Source organism: Gallinula chloropus (assembly GCF_964237585.1).
Source record: "Gallinula chloropus genome assembly, chromosome: 1".
In the NCBI taxonomy this organism is placed as follows: Eukaryota; Metazoa; Chordata; class Aves; order Gruiformes; family Rallidae; genus Gallinula; species Gallinula chloropus.
In genome coordinates, this window is record NC_140085.1 from 59,577,429 (window position 1) to 59,600,331 (window position 22,903).

Sequence of the window (22,903 nt, forward strand, 5' to 3'; positions counted from 1 at the left end):
ATGCAGAAAAACATTTTCCAAAAATGAGTTCTTTACAACCCTCCTGAATTCTTTAAGCTGACAGCTTTTATTTATCTTGCTTGACCAACAACTTGAAAAATCTTCCTGTCCTCCTCTGCTTTGGTTTTGACCTGAAGTTACTGAATGCTAATGGCACAAAACTTTTCGGGGACTGAAAAGCAGTCACAAACTATAAACAGGCAGTAGACAGTCTACTGTTTTTCTCAAGTTACATACTAATTTCTTCCTGGTGCAGCCCTATTAAAGCCAGCTGCTCTACTTACAAAACAAAGTCCTCGGTGACTAAAAATGGCATTAATGATGAAGTATAATACAGAGGAATGTATCTGTCATGAAGATAAGCATGTATATTAATGAAATATTTATAAGATTTTCAGAGCAGGTATAATACTGAAATAGTTTTATCAATTTTGTTTACTGATTGCTAACAGCTAATAGAGGGCCTGTTAGCTGTTATTTTGCCATGACTGTACTTCTTCCATGCCTCAAGCTACATTCGTCCTGTTGATGTCAGGTGGGATTATCTAACAGGAGCTATATTTACCTAGATGCTACGCTGGCAAACAAAGAAAGAAATGGAAGAAAAGCCTCTTTTATTCCCCAGACAGATGTGTCTCTAGCCACTCAGCAACAGAGGATGTGCTTTGCCTAAGGCAACTCTTTCACTGTCATTTGTAAAACTAGTGGGCAGACAGACAGGTATGGATGCTACAGCAGCCCCATACATGAAACTATTAAGTCTGGTCTTTAGTTAAGGCTTTTTTGTTTTGTTGATTTTTTTTTAAGTAATTATGCCATTTAACTACTTGAATAAATGAATGCTAACATTTTGCAAGCATCTACAACCAGAAAGCAAATCATTAAGGAAGAGTACAAACAGCAAACATGTTTATTGTTTCCCAATAACATCCTGTTAGCAAATATGTAAATGGAACATACATCCTGCTTTTTTTAATCAATAAGGACCCAAATATAGCCAATAACCATTAAGATGGAATGACCATTCCCTTTGCAGAACTCACTAAGCACAGCCATACACAGGCCCATTAGTAAAAAAAAAACCAAAAAAAAAACAAAAAAACACCAAAAAAACCCCAAAACAAAACCCCCACCCCTCAAACAAACCAAAAAACCAAACTAAACCAAAGCCTCAAAACAATTGTCACCAAAACAACCTCCAGTCTTTCATATGGAGCAGTCAAAACTGTCATGTTCTCCCAGTTCTAGGGAAAAGACTTCCAATACAAAAGCAAATTGGTCAGCAAATACTGTGCTGTCCTTTTCTTTGTTGCTTGGGCAGTTTGATTACCACTGTTTCAGCACAACCCTGAAAACCCCTGTTTCCTTGACAGAGGGAGAGGGTCTGTCATATGAATGAGGAGTAGCATTGCTCCCACCTTGCTCCCTCCCCTGGGTACCGGGCAGCTGTGTGTTCTGGTGGAAGTCCTCAAACAAGACATCTATTGCCCCTCACATGTCCCAGCAGGCAACATAGGTTCAGAGCTGGAGAGAACCTCTTTCAAGAGAGGCCTTTACCAAAAAACTGAATGGCAAAGTCTCCTGGAGTTCAACAATTATTTCCCTAATTTTATCAAATGGGAAAAGCTTCTGTCAGTTTATAACTATGAACCACTGCAACTTCAAATACTGAAGCCTTTAGTTGAATAGCACTGAATATGCTCCAGCTCCAAAATTACAAGAATATCTACTTCCTACAGGCCCTACACTCAGCCGTGGTGCAGAATTCTGTGCTGCAGGACACCATCAGTCACCAAGTGACCTTTGGGGCTGGTCTCACAATTCAGCAAGATTTTATGAAGACAGCTTTGGTTACAGGAAGACACAAAATTCAGCTGCTGTCTTTGACAGAGGAAGAGCTAGTTGGGAAAACAGAAATTAATTCCAAACAGGTTTGTTACAAGTTTGCATTCACATCCGAGAAAAAAATATTCAAGTACTTAGACAGCAGATGACACATCCTCTTTGCTTTTTAAGTCCACATCCTGCATTATAAAAACTTGTGGACTCTCAAGGAAGAAAGGAAGAGGAACCGTAACTTTGACTCATTTCCTACTACGTGAAGTAGTGCAGCAACTTTGTCTGGGGCAGGTTCAAATACAGTTCAACACGGGTTAGTAAGTTAGCCTGTTCATAGTGCTTTTTGTCTCTGATAACTCAGCAAAGGAGACTTCTATGCCAGCACCCTTAAAAGGCAGAAGCAGAGGGAACACAAATTCAGATGTGTTGAACAGGCTAAAAACAACAAACAAGGAAGAACTTTGCTCATATTGATCTCTACCCAAGGATGTGGAGTTAAACTTTGCATATAAAGCACTTCTGGAATCCTACACTTTATAGAATTAAAATTTCAGCTAATGCTGAAGACTCTACCTAACAGACATTAAAAAAAAATCCACATTTATTGTCATAATATCCTAAGTTTTCCAAAGTAAAGTTTATGGAAATTCATACTTTAACTTCTTCAAAGAAATTAAATTAATTGAATGATAAATTTGCCCTATATCACTAAAGGCAAAATGAGATATTGCGAGAGAGAAGCAAGGGGATGTTTTTTTGTTAGAAATTTATCCCTTGTAGGGCACTGTGTACTCCAAAAATACAACATTTAAAGTAATTAGTAGCATTTTAAAGGTTTATTCAATATTTATATGAGATTGTAAACATCCTTAAAATCATCTGAGAAACTCAAGGTAATAGATTACTGACAGGAATGACAAAAGAATACTCTAAGCAGAGCTAGGCCTAAATACAAGTGAAATAATGTATGCAAAACTGTCTTCTGACTGATAAGCAATTTTACTTCAGGCACTAATTAGAAGCAATTTAAAACAATATGAAAAACCCCATGAGCTTTAGGTAACAATCATAAGGCAACAAAGACTCAAAAGCCAAAACAAACTAAAAATAGATTGCTTTTTAATCTACTGAATATTGACTAAGTTGGAAGAACAAAGACTGTTTTCTACCGCTCTATCCTCCATACTTTACACATGGATTTCTCCCTTTGTCTTAAAAAAGGCATGGAACAGATCTCAGTTTATGCTGATTTACTACCCTACAAGATCTAGCTGAAATCAGCAACATTGCAGAGCTTTGGGATGTTGGCTTTGAGGTTTATTTGTAAAAATTACCTGCAATGCAGTTTCAAGACCACTTTGTATGTATTTTTGAAGAACAAACTACCTTATTAAAGCCACGTTGTAATACATTCTCCATCTACAGTGTAAAACAACTGAAATCCTTTCTGCACTGTTATTACTACGAGAATCTCAAATGCTTTCAGAGTTGCCAGGAATTCACCCTCTTGAGCTTTTCATGAGAGCTCCAGAAAACAGACTTCCAAACAAGAATGTAAGCCGTGCCTGAGCTTATTTCCTCAACTCCAGGCCACAGGTCCTGTCTTCAAGACAGAATGGGCCACAAGCTACTCTGAGATGTAAGCTACGATGAAGTCTCACTGAAACTTATTTGGACCTGAGAAAACGTCAACAGAACAAACCCATTTGAACCCAGATCTGAGGTAGTGCTATCAATCTAGAATTAATACAGTGAGAGCTTTCTATTTTTCTTTGTCTTTTTTTCTCCTTTCCACCTCTTTTTAAATAAATAATAATAATAAAAACGTTTCTGTTACTCTCTAGAAGTTTAAGAATTTATTTAAGGTTACAGAATTTGCATGTTTTAACACATTTGAACACTACAGGAAATCACATATTTGGAATCAGACAAACCTTCAAACAGAGATTATGTAATTAGGTAATCTAAATTAAGGCAGTATAAATTGTCTTAAATGGCAAAAGCAGCTGTAACTCAGAGCCATGATGTGTAAGAGTCAGAAAATAAAGTACACCGCTGAAATCAGCTATTCATCTAATCTGTTAAATTATCTGGATAATAATGTATTAACAGCCAGCTCCTTAACCAACCTCACATTTCAGTCTTGAAAAAGAAGGAAAGAGAGATCTTCAAATGCTTCTGTTTATGTAGTTTCTCTCTTTGATTGTTATCTATTAAGAACTGTGAGTTAATCCTTAATAATTTGCTCCTCGATCAGATAGCACTTTGATTTATTATTGCTGTGTGAACACTGGGATGTATGTACCAATTAATTTTTATCAAATATTGAGGCATAAGTCCTAAAAAAAATAAAGTGCATGTGAGACCATAATGTACTTGGGATATATTATTGCCAAAACACAGTAATTAGAAATGACTGTAAGGGTGGATTTTTTCTTAAATTCTACTAAACGACTGTTTCAGTTTCAAAGGCATAAACTAAAAACCAGGATCAGCAAATCTAACTGGCCTCTTGTAAGCACATACGAGACACATTATTCCTTTACAACATGTTTTGTGAAAGGCTCCCATAGAACTTCATGCCAAGGAGGGTCTGAACTTGTAAGGGAGCTCTTCAGAGTTATGCGTAAAATAATCAATTTGCATAATATCAAAGTCCACTCCATTCAGCATCTAGTTTTCATGTTCGAATGGAAGCATCCAACACAGGGAAAGACCAAAAAAACCCCAAAAGTTAAGCATGATTTTTCAATTTTACATTGAATAACTACTGGTTTTGTGAAGTTAAAAAAAAAAAAAGGAAAAAAGAGGAAGGCTTTATTGCATTGAAGATAGTAGTAGAAAGGCTAAAAATCAGAGATCCTCTCTTGCATACGTGTATTATACGCATACTATATAGGACACGCTTCTTTCTGAATATACTTCCTTTACTTTCACAGGTATATATGTAAGGTAACTTCATGCACTATATATGTTCCAATCAGCATTTCAGTTAAATTCCTTTTACACAAATAGAGAAATTCTTGGAATTCTACTGAATTTTACAGAAATGAGGGTTTGTAGGCATATATTTTGTATATCATTGAAAAGCTGGAAGATTATCATCTTGTTCTGATAACAGAAAAACTACTGAAATTTGATTTCTTTTATGCCCCCATCTTTACCGCCCAACTCCCCTTCCTCTTCTTACCCTGGTATTAGCTTCAGTTTCCCTCTATTAGACAGTAAGAAACAAAAGTACTGCATAGGCATACAAAAACTTCTAATAGTTATAATTTTCATCTGCAAAATGAATGGTGTATGAGAAATTCAGTAGATCCAATCTTGTCACTTGTTTTCCTACAACCTTCTGCTGGGTTCAGAAATTATTTTCTGAATGTAAGCAGCAGGACTTTCTTCTTAAAAAAATGCTTTTCACAGTTTCAATTGCTTAACAGAGACAAAAAAAATGTGCATATGTGTATGTGTGTAAGTGTAATGATTATTAAAAACATACATAATTTGAGATATCAATTTGATTTTGGAACAGAAATTCTACCCTTAAATTATTTCGAGTTTCCCCTAGGCAAATTAATGAAATGGGCAACTTATTCCTTGTTAAACAAGAAAAAAAAGAAGACAAAAATCTATCATGGTAAACTTAAATTTTTATAAACAACCATTTTAAACTGGACTTACAGGCAGAAGATGATTTTTTGATTTATTTCTTTAAAGGGGCTTAACTATTTGGATTTACTCTTTCCACACACTGTTTCTCTCACATACATGCATTTCTATCTCATCCAAGAGATCCTTTTCATACTCCTACCTAACGAATGGCAGGTCCCCGGATTTTGTTGTCTGCACACATAATGAGAAAGCAGTGTAAGGAAGATGACGAGCCTGTGTCATGGCAGAGCCCTGCTCTGGGGGCTCAGGCTGGGTGGGTGATGGCAGGAGGGGAAGTGCTGAGCTGCGAGATGCCCGGCCAGGACACCCGCTGAACCTGCTCTCTCCCCGCTGTGGCAGGATCAGGCCTCACTGAGAAGCTTAGTATGACACTAGCTTACGTCTTCACGATGTGGTACATTAATGAGTTGGGAAATCTTTTCCCCTGCTGCATAATTACTTTGCTGCTCATGGTATTTATTCTCTTACCCACCTACAACAGGGCTCTAGTAATTAAACTTTCCTGAACCTCCGCTGCCTCTTGAGCCAGTCGCAGGAGAAAAGCAATTTGCTGTTTTAACGTTTTTGACCTCTGCAGCTAACCGAGGGGCATCAGCTTATAGGAGGAAGTGCATACACCCACCCTCCCTACCGAGTGTTATTCAGACTTTAAAAAAGAAACCCTAAATAACACCTCTATATTTTAGCAGTTGGAAACAGATGGAGTGTTACGGTTGCCAGCTCATCTATCTCTACCTTGTTCAGTGTGGGTTTCTTTTTAAAGCAAACAAATTTGTAAGTTTACCTTCTCCATACCCAATACATGAATATACGGTAATACTGACCAAGAAAAGGTCCTGTCCACCCCATAGTTTCAGGGGCACAAATAATTAAAGGCCTATTACAAAGCTACAGCTAACATCATCTCCATTTCCAGCAAGGAAATCAATAGCTCCATTCACAACAGGGTTCACAGACGATCCAACTCCAGGAAAGCCACGCATACTTACAAATTATAAAGCATATCAGCCATGTTGCTGCGGTAGTACAAGGCATTTCTATAGGCGCTTTCAGCTTCAGAAATCTTGCTCTGGCTCTTGAGAACATTTCCAAGGTTACCCCATGCTGTCAAGAGGAGAAAACAGTATTCAGAAAGAGCTACAATCCAATTACACATGACAGAGTATCCAAGTACCAGGAAGTTCCTCAGGGAGACAAACCCCACAAAGAAACTATTTTTATGGAAGGGGAAAGGAGGTTGGTTGGGTTCTTTCCCCAGTTCTCTGCATCTTACTGTGAGACTCCCATTTTGTAGCAGTGATTTGCATACATTTGGCTTTTAGGTGGGAAAAGGACCTTTAAGAGCAAAATGTATCACTGTGCTTTAGAAACTACTACAGGAAAAGGAAAGGGTCATTTTATTTTGTATTGCCTCTAAATAAAACCTCTCAGAGAGAAATGTGGAACTGGGACATCTTCATTTTTATAAGGGCCTGTCTACTCTATATGGCAATGAATTTTCCCAGAGTAGACACAGCTCGCACTCAAGTATGAAAACTGACAAATGATGTAGAAATTGAAAGAAGGGATAGGTAAGCAACCAGGATTAAAAGTATGCCATATGGATATAAACATGCTACACAGATCACTAACATGCATTTTCTTCTACTTGGAAAACACATGGTTCCTTTCCATACAACTTATTATGTTATACACTTTGGCTTTATATCTCATCTATAAAGGACAATCCCTATTTAAGGCTCTACATGTGTTCCCTTCGCAACTTTGTTGAGTGGCACAAAACCTGTACTTACAAAAGAAAGTGGAATTAATATTTTATAGAAAACACAGTCCGTGTCATTCACAATTTAGGAAGCTAATTTAACTGGCATTACAGTCTATGTGGATACATGAAAAAAAAAGCCCACATTATGTTTATAAATACATCAAAGTTGTGTCATAAAAGAGTTCTACTTTCACAAGTATATTTTTATGAGCAAGAATAATGGAAAGATGATGCATGTCCTTTCCACCAAACACACAATATGTGGCAAACTGTTCTTCTGTCCAGATGCACTAACCATAAATACCAGCTCAAGTAGCAATTTAACTCTGCTTCTTCAGTTATTCAAGCCCCTTTCTTTAACAGGAATTTGTATCAATTCTGAGTAATGCAAACTTTCAATGTAGTTTCAACATAACATTACTAAATTGATAATTATTTCAGATGAGTGTTTTTTTCCTTAGCAAGTGAATTTGCTTTCAAACTGCTGTGGTTTGCCGCAGAAAGCATCTTGCCATGGGGATGGAAAGAGCAGTAAACACAGGATTTTCCTTTAAGCAGAATAAACTAATTATTTATGGAGAAAAAAAAAAGATGGGATTCTTTTAGGATGCACAAAAATAATGTCATCCAACTGTGCACAACATATTTTGTAAAGTCAAAGAAAAAAAAAATAAATACAATATTTTTATGAGAAAAGAAGCTACCACTTCTGAGAGTCACTGGACTTCAGCCTAGTCTTTTATAAGGTGAGAAATAACTCATGTTATTTATCACTAAATCAATGAAAGTCTGAAAACTATTAATTCTCCTATTTAATGAAATAAAGCTGCTAAAAATATTCTTCTGTTCACTCAAGTTTTCCATTCTTTGCTAGCATATATGCAGAATTCTGAATTTCCTCAGTGCTGCTACTATTCTTTTTAATGCATAGAAAACATTTTGGAAGCAGCAATTAAGGTGAGCAGCCAGCTTGTAAGCATTGACACTTGTAAGGAAAACAGAGATTTATTTATTTTTAAACTAATTTGTGAAAACACACTCTGATCATGTCCCTTCTGCAGTACATGATCAGTATGTTCCATACAATCTGTAGCTTCCTTTGTTTCCACTCTGATCTTCATAACAGAGCATTACATCAAATGACCATTTGGACTACTGATAACAATTTCCTGCTATACAGTCACTCGCTCCAAATCACTTTGAGGCTCACTAAATGAAAGGATCTATAGAAGAATGATTTGGTTCATCTTTTCATCTGTTAGGCTGGAAAAACCCTATTAACTGTTAAATGCAATAGTTTCTCCTCTAGAATTCATTTCATGCTCTACGCTCTGTTATTTATCTGAGTTAAATGTAATTTTTAAGGCAATACTCTTACATTCTGCCAAATAATCTGTGTCAAGTTTTTAAATATCAATCAATATTTAATCTGCATTATTTCATTTGAAATGCATTCCATTTAGACTTTTGTCTAAACTTGTAAAATTGCAAATGATTAATTTAACTTAATGTGACACTCCAAAAGAAGCAATAGTAGAAGAAAATAGGAAACGCAGAACACAGTAATCTCACAATTTTTCAGTGAAAGAAACATGAAAATCGAGGTCTTTTTACTCCTTCAAACTGTAAAAACTCGGTATTAATCTTTACATCTATTTAAATACAGAATTAGTTAGATGAATTACCTAGCTCTGGCTGGAGATACAGTTATAAGGAACATTTTACAGAATATGTGCTTATTTATAGAGATGATGCTAATAGCATTAGAAGTTACAAACGGCAATTATCTGCATCACCCACATCAGCTTGTTTGTTGCTCTAGGAGGGACAGAGCAAGAGGATGGTAAACATAGAGAAGAGGATACATCGACCACCCAAGGAACTTCACTCCCTTTTGTCTTAAATAGTGCAACTACCCTTAGGAAAAACAAAGAATTTTAATTATTAGCTACATCTCTGGCATCCAATTTCTCAATCCATACCTCACGACAAATTTCTCCTCCACAATAGTAGCAACATTGGTTCAAGTAAGTGCACATTCAGAAATAGAAACAAATTATCCCTGAATGAAGCCATAGCCCTATTAAAGACATACCCCATGACTCCAACTAAATTTCAGCACTTGACTGTTTTCCCTCTCTACATGGTGAGAAATAAAAAATGAATATTCTCAAAAGAAAAAGAAATTAGGTCAGTAATTCTGGAGTTTAAAATGGATTCTAATTCCACTGATTTTATATATATAAATTAAATATACAAATAAACTCTTTTTTTTTTTTTCCATATAAACTCTGTAATACCTGAAATTGCAAAAGGGAACATTTAATATTGAGAAGATGCTAACGTATATATACACACCACGATTTAGTCTTTAATTACAAATTCAATTTTTCCCCCATTGGAGACCGTATTCAGCACGAGAGAAAAAGCCAGCTGTGAATGAAACAGCTTTGTAATATTTACTTTTTGCCTGCTGTTTAATTCCCTGTGCACCAAAAATGAGACCAAAATAGTCCCAAGTCTTTTAGAAATAATACTCCATCGTAGCATAGGAACAAAGGTAACATTCATATATATATCACACACCTACAAAACAGTCAATCCATTCAAACTTTACTTCATTGCCTACTTTTCCATAGGTCATATTCAATATAAATGGATGTATTAAAAATTAAATCCATTTCATCATCTTGCATTCTAAGCCAATTACAAACTGAAAAATCTCCTAATGCTTCAGAATTCCTAGGCTAGCAACATTTCTTTGCTGGAAAAGGGAACATTTTAAAGGAGTTTGGATGCTGCTCCTTTTAAATACACAGCAGGAAAAATTACATACCACTAAGTAGGAAAATAAGCAATTGTTTAAGTGTTATCATTTTGGCCATATCAAACTAGATTTTTATTAAACTTTAAAGATTATATTTATGCTACCCTGCAGTGAAAGTAGGTCAAGTTCTCAGGCATTTAATTGCTTTCAAAATGAAAATGAATATGATAAATTTCAGCTTGAATTTTAACCTGATTAATTTCTCAACTACCTCACTGAAACTGAGGATTAAGATTTAACAAGCCTGAAAAATACCGTTGGCATATTAAACCTTCTCTAAGCACCTTCATTCTTGAAGAGAACAAGACAAACAACAGTGAAGGAGGAACATCGTTGTCCAATCTAATCTGCCTGGATTTAAAAAGCAGATCTTGCTGAAGAGAACAGTTGAACTTCCAGCTTTCAATTGAATTATGAAAACAAATGAGAAATGGAAATGAATATGTGCAAACATCTTCATTTAAAAAAAACTTTTGCTTTCACCTCAATCAAGGACTACGCTATGCTATTCAGACGAATGCAAATAGCAAAGCACGAAAATAAAGTTTCAAATAAATGTATTGAAGTGATATTGCTCAAATAGTTTCCTTAAAAGAAATAGTATAAATTAATTACAAATATAACCCAACAAGAAGAGATTTTACAGGTAGGTACATTGGTCAGAAGAGACAGGCCAGAGAAAGTACCCCCTTTGGTAAATGAGACAAGAGAACTGACTGCAACAGATGTGGAGAAGGCTGAGGTACTGAATGAGTTCTTTGCCTCGGTCTTCACTCACAGCCAGGATTCTCATAATTCTCAAGTCCCTGAACCTTGCATCCGTGGACCTCTAGGTGGGAACTGAGGGAGTAAATCTCTGCCCCATAAGGGCAGAGCAAGTCAGAGACTCCCTCATGAGACTGAATGTCTACAAGTCTATGGGGCCGGATGACATGCATCCCAGGGTCCTGAAGGAGCTGGCTGATGTGGCTGTCGAGCTGCTCTCCATCATATTTGAAAAGTCATGGCTGTCAGACGAGGTCACTGGGGACTGGAAAAAGGGTCACGTCACTCCCATTTATAAGGGGAGCAAGGAAGACCCGGAGAACTACAGGCCAGTGAGTCTCACCTATGTGCCTGGGAAGATCATGAAACAGATCCTCCTGGATGACACACGAGGGATGAGAGTGTGATCTGGGACAGCCATCACGGCTTCACCAAGGGAAGGTCGTGCCTTACCAAACTGGTGACCGTTTATAATCGAGTGACAATAATGGTGGATAAAGGGAAGGAGACCAATGTCATCTACCTGGACTTGTGCAAGGCCTTTGACACAGTCCCCCACCACATCCTTATCTCTAAATTGGAGACATGTGGATTTGACGGGTGGACCATCCAGTGGATAAAAAACTGGTTGAAAGATAACAGGGAAAGGGTGGTGGTCAATGGCTGTATGTCCAGCTGGAGACTGGTAACAAGTGATGCCCCCAGGGGTCTGTCTTGGGACCAGTGCTTTTTAACATCTTTATCAGTGACATTGATGATGGAATTGAGTGCATCCTCAGCAAGGTTGTGGATGACACCAAGCTGAATGGTACAGTTGACACAATAGAAGAAAGGAAGCCATCCAGAGGGATCTTGACAGGCTAGAAAGGTGGGTCCGGGTGAACCTAATGAGGTTCAACACTGCAGAAACTGTAAGGTTTGGGCTGGAGGAAATCCAAACATATACACAGACTGGGAGAAGAGCTCCTTGAGAGTATCCCTGCTGAGAAGGAGCTGGGTATCATGGTGAATGAGAAACTTAACATGAGCCAGCAGTGTGCTCTTACAACTTGGAAGGCCAATGGTATCCTGGGCTCCATTAGAAGAGGGGTGGCGAGCAGGGACAGGGAGGTTGTCCCTCTCTACTCTGCCCTTGTGAGGCCCCATCTGGAGTACTGTGTCTAGATCTGGGGCTCCAATACAAAAAAAGATGTAGAACTGTTGGAAAGGGTTCAGAGGAGGGCCACACATATGACTGGAGTGCTGGAGCACCTCCCCTACAAAGAGAGGCTAAAGGAGCTGGGCTTGTTCAGCCTAGAGAAGAGAAGGCTTCGGGGAGAACCTCACTGCAGCCTTCCAGTACCTGAAGGGAGCATGTAAACAGGAGGGGAATCAACTTGTTAAAAGGGTAGATAAGAAAAAAGGCAAGATAAGAAGGAATGGATTAAAGCTAAAGGAGGGAAGGTTTAGATTAAATATTAGGGGCACATTCTTTACAGAGAGAGTGGTAAGGTGCTGGAATGGGCTGCCCAGAGAGGTGGTGGATGCCCCATCCCTGGAGTTGTTCATGGCCAGGTTGGATGGGGCCCTGGCAACCTTGTCTAGATCCATGATTCTATGATTCATACCCATCACCCCTATATAATCCACACAAAACTAAATGAAATCTATTTGGAAACTCACAGCCTATTAACATATCTGTTGCCCAAACATCTCTGTGGAAACAAGGAGGAACAGAAATCCAAACCAAATCCCCTATTAAATCACTGAAATACAACCTGATAAACTTTTAAAAATAATACAGTTCAGAGAAAAGAAAAAAAAAAAAGTCCTGTCTTTCCCAGAGCGTTATGCTAGTAGGCAAACACTGCCTTTTGTAATCTTACTAGGAACTTACTTGAAAACTGATGAAATAAAATGTAGGACTCAGAGTTTAAAAAAAATAAAAATAGTTATATATGTCATTCACAATACACATCAAAAATTACTGAAGTTTTGTAATATTGTTCTCACCTTAAGCTATCAAACTTCTTATCAAATAAAATTTACAACAGAAACTGATGACTGCATAAAACAATCTGAACTAGATTATTACTTGAGTGAAAAAAAACTTACTTGAACAAAGATCGAAGTATTTAGAGAACAGCCAAGTCAACCGTAATCAACTGGTCAACAGTTTCAGACTAGCAACCTTACTCAGTTCACAGAAAAATGCATATCAAGTCAAGAAAACTTCTTTGGAGCTTTACAAGTGTTTGTGCATTATTTACTATTATTTACTGGCATTAGTAACAGCAGTTCCAGCAGTTCTCTTGTTTTAAATACTTCTGTATTTCTCCTGACTCATCTGTGAAAAATAAGTGAATGCATACAATTACCAACTCGATTTTTTCCAGAGTTTATGGATGAAGAGATTCTGGTCCAGAAAAAAAAGCCTTTGGATTGTTTTTTACTGCAATGACATCTGGGTTTTTTTGGAAGTTCCACAAGAATCCTTTCTATTATCACAATTGTGTTCATGTTCCCATGTAACAGCTGTGAAAGACACTCCCGGGCAACATTTATGATAAGGGTGACTGACACAAGAGTATTGACACAGTGGAGTTCAGAAACAGAATTTTTGATTGTAAAAAAAACCCCAAACACCAGCACAGCAGAAAATCTAAAGTTTGAACAAATAACACATTTCAGAGCTGTAACAATTTCTGTAGCAATGCAAATATTTGCATGATTCCATTACAGAGGGGGACAGGATAAGTAATTTAAAAAAAACCCCAAACAAACAACAAACAACCTTTCGTATTTTAAAGTTAAAAAAAACAAACAAACCCTTTAATGTTCAACTTTAGTAGAGAAACAACATTTCCCTTTTTTTGTTAATTCTGAGTAGTACTGATCTCTTTCCTGATCTCTGCCTTCTGTTTGGAAAGAAACTGCCTGCTACATTCATCAAAGGATGAGGGGGAAGCAGTTAAGACCAAGAACAGAACAAGCAACCCACTTTAACCTACATAAAACCCATTAAAAAAAAGCAAATACAGGCAATTTTGAAAAATCATCTTCCACAATTCCAAACAACATGAAAACATGATAGGACAAAGTATTTTTGAGTCTAATGCCTAGAGGTCATTTTGTTTGTTGAATAAAACAGCCTTTTAACTGACAGGCTTTTGAATAACATTTTAAGAAATATTTATTAAAGAGTGGGAGAAGGGAGATATCATTGTACCCTTGCCAAAAATGGAATGGAAAAAGAGCTATGATTACCAACACAGTTATCAACACTTCAGAGGCACAGTTTGGTTTACTTTGTGAAAGTATGGTATCAAAACCTTCATCAGGCTGATAAACAGTGGACCTCCTCCATATTCCCCTACTACTTTACACCTAAAGCAAAAGGACTCTGAACATCATGAAAAATTTATTTCTGCTCCCTTGTTTACTTTCCAGACGTTAGATTCAAGACTCATAAAGGATGATTAAGTATGTAGGCCAAACAGATGCCGTAAAGCTCTGAAGAAGCATCCTTCTCACAAACTGTTGTAATTCCTAGCCTTTATCATTAGTAAAACATTCATTTGGGTGATAACTAGGAGGGTGAAATTTACTTAAACACTTTCTTCTGTTTCCAATACTGTCCAAAAGGATTTTTCACTTGATTTTCTTCCAAGTCTCACAAGTTCAATGTAAGATATGCACATTTTATATAAATCAATTCTTCAGTACAGCAAAACAACAATCAACACTAACAGCATCAATATTTGAAATGTGCATTACAGCTGGTGCAAAGTTTTAGTTTTTCTCTCATTACAAACTTGTTCGGTAAGAAAATCAAGAGGGAAACGGATTAGAACAGTACGACAAAATTAAAAACATTAGAAGGCAGAAACGGTGTTTGTTAGTAAGCTTAGAAAGTGTGGGTTGGATGAGTGGATAGTGAGGTCAATAAAGAACTGGCTGAATGGCAGAGCCCAGAAGGTTGTGATAAGCGGCACAAAGTCTAGCTGGAGGCCTGTAGCTAGTGGTGTGCCCCAGGGGTCAGTGTTTGGTCCAGTCTTACTTAACATATGTATCAATGACTTGGATGAGGGGGACAGAGTGCATCCTTACCAAGTTTGCTGATGATACCAATCTGGGAGGGGTGGTTGACATACCTGAAGGCTGCACTGCCGTTGGGCGAGATTTTGACAGGCTGGAGAGTTGGGCAATGAGTAACCTTATGAAATGTAACAAGGACAAGCTTAGGGTCCTACACCTAGGGAAGAACAACCCCAAGCACCAGTACAGACAGGTAAGAGGTTGACCTGCTAGGGAGCAGTGCTGTAGAGAAGGACCTGAGAGTCCTGGTGGATTGCAAGCTCTCTGTGAGCCAGCAGTTTGCCCTTTCAGCCAAGAAGGCTAACAGTATCCTGGGGTACATCAAGAGACCATGGCCAAGGGGTCCTCCCCTACTCTGCCCTGGTAAGGCCACAGTTTGAGTACTGTGTTCAGTTCTGGGCTCCCCATTTCAACAAAGACAGTGAACTACAGGGGAGAATCCAGCAGAGGGCTACCAGGATGATTAGAGGACTTTAACATATTCCATATGAGGAAAGGCTAAGAGAGCTGGGTCGGTTTAGCCTAGACTGAGAGGAGACCTCATCAACACTATATACTTGAAGTGTGTATGTCAAGAGGAAGGGCCCTTACGCTTTTCAGTGGTGCCCAGTGACAGGACAAGGGGCAATGGGCACAAGCTAGAACAGAGGAAGTTCCATCTCAATATGAGAAAAACTTCACTGTGAGGGTGACAGAGCACTGTGGGACAGGCTTCCCAGAGAGGCTGTGGAGACTCCTTCTCCGGCAACATTCAAGACCCATCTGGATGTGATTCTGTGCAACCTGCTCCAGGTGATTCTGCTTTAGTAGAGGGGTCAGAGGAGATGATCTCCAGAGGTGCCTTCCAGCCCCTATGAATCTGTGAATCTGTAATGACACTTTCCACTTGGAAATGTTGTGAAGTCTTTAAAGAATTTACATCCCAGTAAGACTTTCAGTGGGTTGTTTTTTCCCTAAAATTAGTTACTAGTGGAACTGAATCAAAACTGAAAGAACTAAAATAACTGTATGGAAAACCAGGAGTTTTTACTACTCTCTAGTTGATGCTTCTACCAAAATGACAAAACTAGCACAGGGAAGATGCCTTTGGTCCTAACCACACTGTGCATCTTAAGGGGTGTCAGTCAGTTTGTACAGGGCTTTCCCCATAAAAGGCTTGATGAACACTCAATTACCTTCCAGAAGTCTGGAGCGTAAAATAAAACCAAAACAAAACAGAAACAATGCTTTTTGCTATTAACTTTTATATGGATTTAATTCCTGGAGCATGACAATCCAGGTTTTCAGTTTAGGACACTTTTTTTTTTTTCTCATTATTTTTACCATCTGTTCTTAACGCCTTTTCATTTTGCACTCTAACATACTACTTTACAGCTATCAGTATGAAAGTCATGAATTACAAGCATTCACATTGCCACCTCACCCTGTGGCAATATCACACGATGTAGGCAGAGTCAAGTGCAGCAGCATGCTGTGAATCTCTCAGCTCTGTGGGAAAAGGGAGCAAACAGAACACTGAATATTCTTGGAACTTTCGTGAAGTATCTTTTTCTATTTATTCTTAGGACCTACAATGACTATTTCTAGATCAGATATTTTATAAACCAAATTTTTTCAGTTTATCACCTATCCAAAGCTCGAGACTAACAGCGGAAAGCCACATCTTGCCCTACACAGAACACTGGCCCACACTGCTAAGGTTACAGACTATTCAAAAATCAGAGACTTTTTTTACAACAATGTTGACAGCAGAGGATGCCTCAGTAAAAAATACACTTAGTGTAGTATGTGTCTTGCAGAAAAAAAAACCCCAAACTATTCTAATTTTCTTCAAGTCTATACCTATTACAAAAAGATATATTCCTGTCATTAAACTCCCCCCTGCTGACATTACAGATGCTGAAGTGGGTTCCTAGCTGTTCCTAGCTCTGTCACTGGTCTGTTGTTCACATCGGTTGTTCAGGAGGTTTCACCTCCTGATGCTTTTCTGCTTGTACTCTTGACATTTGTTACACATCCATCAGTCGCAAGTTTTTTCTGCTGAGGCATATAATTAGTATTTTTACAACATGTGGGCTAAGAAAACTAAGTTAATTACAGTTTAAATATTGTAGGATAACTTACATTAGTGTATGCATTTTATATTTTGATCCATGTTTTTAACTTCTGTTAAAGGGTCATCCTTTCTAAAACATATCTGGGAGCAGTCAAAGCTTGTGTTTGATTATAATAAAATTTTAAAAAACCCACAACTGTTAAATCAGACATTCTTTTGAGGACTTCTGAGCATGGTCTACTCCAGGAGAAATAAGGTGAAACCTTAAGACCAATGTTCATAAATAAAAAAATGAAAAATTCATCCTACTAGAGGAAAAAAAAAATTATATATATATATATATTTCCAACAGTGGTCAACCAGTTTCCAGTATCAAAATATTCTAAAATACCTTTGTTGGGTAAAGAATGAAGAAAGAACACAGCACTAGTTACATCATTCATGTTTGAAAGGTTATAACCATAGCTACAAAGAACACCACCTTTTCCTGCTTGTTGAAAGGTTAGATTCATCAGCAGCTTATGCTTTTTTTCCTTTCAAGGGTACTACTTGATAAAGCAGAGTGGTGCTCCAGTCTTTAGCATTCACATTTCATCAAGCAATCACTTTGTTCTAGAGGGGGAAAGAGTTTCACAAATGGAGCCATGATAGGTTTCTCCAATAAAAAAATTTGAAAGCTCAGTTGCACACTCCAAAAAAGACAGTGAAGAGAGCCTAACATTTTAAAAAAGGGGTTTTTTTTATAGTACAGAGCCAATATTTCTCACAAAGATATTCAGAAGATAAATTAGATAATGTTTGTTAAGTGGTTTGAGAACAGAAATGTTCATATAAATGCTAACGGTTACTACTCCAGAAGTGCAACAGGTTTTGCTTAAGATCTCCATTATCATTTGTGCAAGGTATTTATATTTCTTCTATTATTCCAAAGAAATATTTTTTTTTCAAAATGTCATAAATTTACTCAAATCATTTGCAATATTTTTCCACTAAAAACTTCACTTAATAGACACATTTTTATCAAGTTACATCATTTTGCTAACCCAAAAGCAAAAGGGCCCTGTTTCTTGTTTCCTAAAGGGATAAATGGGTTCTATATAACCATAATTTATTAGTTTAATCTACTTTATACATTGACTTTTTTTTATATCAGTGGGTATACAGTACTGTTGAGACAGACTGCATTAGAGATTTACCACCTCCTAACTTTTATATATTATTCTTCTTTTTATTAAGAGCGTTATTTATGTCATTTGTTCAACACTTCATTTGTTGATCAATTCCAGGGATTTTAGAATGACAGCAGGTGAAAGAAAAACATAACTGAAAACTACACAGAGGTCTGAAAGCTATCCAACACGTCAACATGGGTAGTGAACCAGCTGACTTTTGGCAGGCAGTGCTTCAGCTTTCTTTCTTAGTTTCGAAACCCTGATGCAAATGGGGTATATGAATGCATGATGCTCACCACTCTGCTCAGCATCACTGCCTAATACCCGCTCCACTTGCCATGTCACAGGAAATTAACTTCTCTTCCTCAAAGGAGAGAACAGTGGCTCCATCAGCTCAATGAAGCTGAGGTATGAGACTGAGCAGCTGGTAAAGTGTCCTTAGGCTTCAGAGTTTACTCTGCTTAGTCTAGGGTATGCACTCCTCATTCTGCCTAAACCACACTTACAAATTTAGGTAATCCAATTAGTTTTAATGAACCTAACCTCAAGAGTGTGGGGACTCCACAATCTGGATGATTAGTAAAAATCACATTAACAGTCTTTAGCGAGTACCCAGAATCAAGCACGCCATCAAAGAACAATGTTAGGTAGACTCACATACTCCTGCTAGACACCCTGATTCACTACACAATAGACTGCTGTATAAAGAAATTCTTGCCACTTTATTTGAGGTAGCTTCATTTGAGGTGCCAAAGGACCAAATAACGCTTCCTGACTGATTTCAGTGACATATCAACAACGTAAAATGTTTTCAGGATAACAGTAGAGAAACTTAACAGCATAGCCCTCATTCAGTATTAGTCAACAGACAAGTTCAGGAAGAAAACAGGTTTCCCAACCACTCACCTCTCAGATGGAGGTACCATCTCACATCTCCCAGGAGATGCCTTTGTGCAGCCAACGTGCTACATGGACAGTCCTACCACTTCTCCCACAAAAGACAGACAATAGTCTAGAGAAAGCTGTCCTGGAAATCAGATTCAGCTCATAAAGCCACTGATCATACTGTGGAACCTCTATAAAGATTCTAATCAGAAATCACAACCTCACTGCAAATTTGTAGGCATTCTTTATAAATAACCAAATAGACACAGCAACAACACATTGTCCTGGATATGTCCTCCCATTTCCCAACCTCTGTACAATTCAGTTTTACTTAATGTTGCAAGTCTGACAAAGATATTCTGATTAAGCTAAAACTACCGCAAGATCACAGACTTGTTGACAACACAGCAGTCTGCTACCTTCCGAGCTGTGCCGGCACACCAGAACACATCCAGAAATAGCTTTTCATTTGTCAGAAAGGTAGTAATGAAAGGCTGATAAGGAAAGATTATACTTCATTTCAACAGAAATCCCGTTCTCAAAAGAGATAACTGCTGGAGGTTACTTCAGGGCAGTGTTTCACGACACAGCAGCTCTGATGGAATTACCGTTTTAAGGAATTCCTGCAATGACCACCACCCATAGCCATTCAGTTCCGCCATTCCATCCCTCATGCTAAAATGATTTTTGGGAAGGCTATGGTATGAAACAGACAAACAGAGAAAGCAGATAATAGCACCTTTATAACCCGATCTAGTCACTGCCCTGATTCACAGCACAGTCCCATCACACCGTTGTTTGCACAGTTTCATCAGCTGTACGTGCACTGCAAGAGTGTGAACATTGTAAGCCATTACTGCCATAAACTTCCCATATCATGAAACTTCCCGAGGGTCAGGAACCGAGCAGTGAAGCAGTGCTTACTCGAAGCTTTCATAAGGAATTGTATTTTGTCAAGGTGAAGGACTCAAATCATTTAAGAAAGTGAGAGAGCGACAGAAAAATACAAGTGGAAGAGAACTCTGGCACCTCAGACACTTCAGGATTAACCCCAAGGAACTCTGAAGAGTTCACCAAAGTGACTCAGGCAAGGAGGTGACCATGTACTAAATTTGTCAAATTACATTTTCAACAGCAGGCACAGTTAAAAAAATAAAAATTAAAAAAATCTATGATAGATTTCAGAATCATCGTTTATGTCCTGAGTGGTGAACTGTAAACCAGCCTCCTGCAGAAATGGAAGGGTGCACTTAACTAAATGAAACAACAGCCCCAGTCCTCAAAGCTACAAGTAGATATATCACGTTGGCTCCTTTCCCGGAAAAGGTAACAGAGAGGACAGCGTCCTGGAAACATGGCTCCTCACGGCGGGTGGGATGGGGTGGGGTGGAAATGAGCGCTAGGGCTTGTCAAAGCAAGAGAATTGTCAGAGTGCTCAAGCAACGTAGGTCAGCCTAAGAAAAGGCAAATGAAGGCATATCCAGGAAGCAGGTTTTTCACAACACTTCAAGTTGTACGGTTTTGTTTTGTGTTAGACCACTTATTAAGCCAAGACAGAGCCTGTGAAGCTTTGCCAGACAATACGTATCCACACTGGTATGGAAATATAGGTGGCAAAGAGGAAGGTGGGTCATAAAATAACCTCCTTCATTTTTTGCCAGTAGTGGAACTAATTAAAGGCACCATAATTATTACCTAGCATCTTTAATAGTCCATATTCCAAATACCTTCTGTTTCTTAAGAAATGAAAGAAAAGTTCAGTGGGTTAGAGCATCTGAAGAGCGAAGGAAATGACATTGGACACTCAGTCCCTCTATTTTGTGATCCTTCCTGCAATTTTAAACAAAACTATATGCAAGCCTTTTGTGTATACTATAATTGCATCAGCCATTATTTAATTCTTGCATGTGTGAGGGCTGGCAATAACAGTCCAAGCTTAAGTGTTAATAAACCTCCTTGTTACAAAGGAAGGGTACTGGAAATTTTAATAACATATCTACACTGGGACTTTACATTGGCAGAAGAGTTACAAAGAAACATGTGTGTAAATCACTGTCTGTCCACATTAAAGGTTAGCTTCTCTACCAGATTTATGTAATGGGACCTGGTATGAAATCCATTACAGACAGCAAAATGAAGACATGTAACCCACAGAGAAAAAAAAATCATATTTGACATATTTTGGAAAAAAGATAAAATAATGAAACAACTGGATTATTATCTATGTTAACGCATTTAAACAGACATGCTTAGATTAATAACCAACTCTGTTTTCCTCTAATTAATAGTAACTTCCTCTGAAAAAAAAAAAAGGGCAGGTTCCATAGAATACACAAATATGGACAGAAGGCCAACTGTTAATCAACCTGGAAAATAAAATCTATAATTTTATTGTAAAGAAAATTTCAAACATGCCATTTTGCTTGATACACCACAAAAACCCCATCTTTCCAAGCTACTCCCTCCTTGACCAGTGGTTTTTTGCTCTGTAGCTTTTAGCACAGATAAGTTTGTTGAATGATTTTGCAGAGCGCCTCAGGGAAGGTGGGGGAAGAAATAACAGTCTGATGAGTCCATGTCTCAAAACAGGGTAATAGAGACCATGACTCAAAATTGTTTATTTCTTTAAATTCTTAGTATATGCAAAGGGGAAAAAAGGTCTTGCTAGTAGTTAGTAACAGATTCTCTTCCTACCCCTCCCTGCTAGTTAGGGTTCACAGATCAGAGACGCTGTTGGACTACATAAAGGAAGACTACTGAGCTTTCTGGTATCCTGCTGAAGAAGCAGCAGATATCTATCCCACAGTGGCTTGGGTTTCGGAGGAAATTACAGCACTACTGATGAGCTGAAAGAGAGAGCACTGTCACTGGAGAATAAATTCAGACTTGGAACTGAAGTCTAAACCATTTCCTTCAGCTCCCCAACAGATTTAGCACAACCAGACTGTTTGCTGAGGCTGGGCTGCCTGTGGGATGCTCAAATGCCCTGGATAACTATGCTGCTTCCCAACAACTTACTAACGGCCAGTCCTTCTACACTTACTGGGCAGCAGTACCACCCATTAAAAGATCCCTACTCTGTTCTCAGAGGGCAGTCTTTTTAACTTTTAAATAATTCTAAGAGGTTCACTCACTAGTTGAGCTTTCTCTTGCAGTTATGACTGGCAGATAGAAAAAGCTGTTATGAGTAGCAGATAGAAAAAGTATTTCCTATTTGAAGAATTCTGAAGTGTCTCGTACAAGATTCATCCTTCAAATTCCAATGTTTTTGTTATGGAGAAAGACACCAAATCACAGAATAACCCACATAATTTAGATATGGCATTAACAGGCTTATATAGCCATACAATTTTATGTAATCATAATTATATTTTTATTACATAATTATTTTGAATATTTGAATTTTTGATGTACACAAGATCATTTCATTATTGGGTTCATTTCCCCATACAATGGCTGTTATAAGGATTATTTCTGATGGTTGGAAATATTTTATAAGACTGACAGAAGGCATAGTAACTTCGAAGTAATTTCTTCTTTAAAAAATCCATGCATCAAAAGATTAAGTACCAGAACGTTTTGATGAAGGAATTGGGAAGACTGACCATTAGCTGTTGCTATGCTTCTCTGAAAATTACTTCTAAAGAAGTTAACTAAAAAATGTTGCCAAGAATGACTGAAATGACTAGCTATCCTGATATTTATTTAGTAACTAGCTTAGTGGGAGCATTGTACTGTCATAAGTAGAAATATAAATCTAAATATAAAAATGTTTATATATGAAGTGTCTAATTTAAATATAATATTTATATATCTAAAATGTGGATGTCAATAGGATGGGAGCAGAG

General features: G+C 37.8%; 1 protein-coding gene across 1 annotated transcript in view; it reads right to left on the reverse strand.

The window, feature by feature from the left end:
* TMTC2 (transmembrane O-mannosyltransferase targeting cadherins 2) overlaps positions 1-22,903 on the reverse strand; it is a gene marked incomplete at both ends in the record, with an annotated part of 250,608 nt that overhangs the window by 74,604 nt on the left and 153,101 nt on the right. Inside the window, one exon of the mRNA XM_084279586.1 lies at positions 6,498-6,612. Coding sequence (XP_084135712.1) covers positions 6,498-6,612 — 115 coding nt within the window. The remainder of the gene's footprint in view (positions 1-6,497; positions 6,613-22,903) is intronic.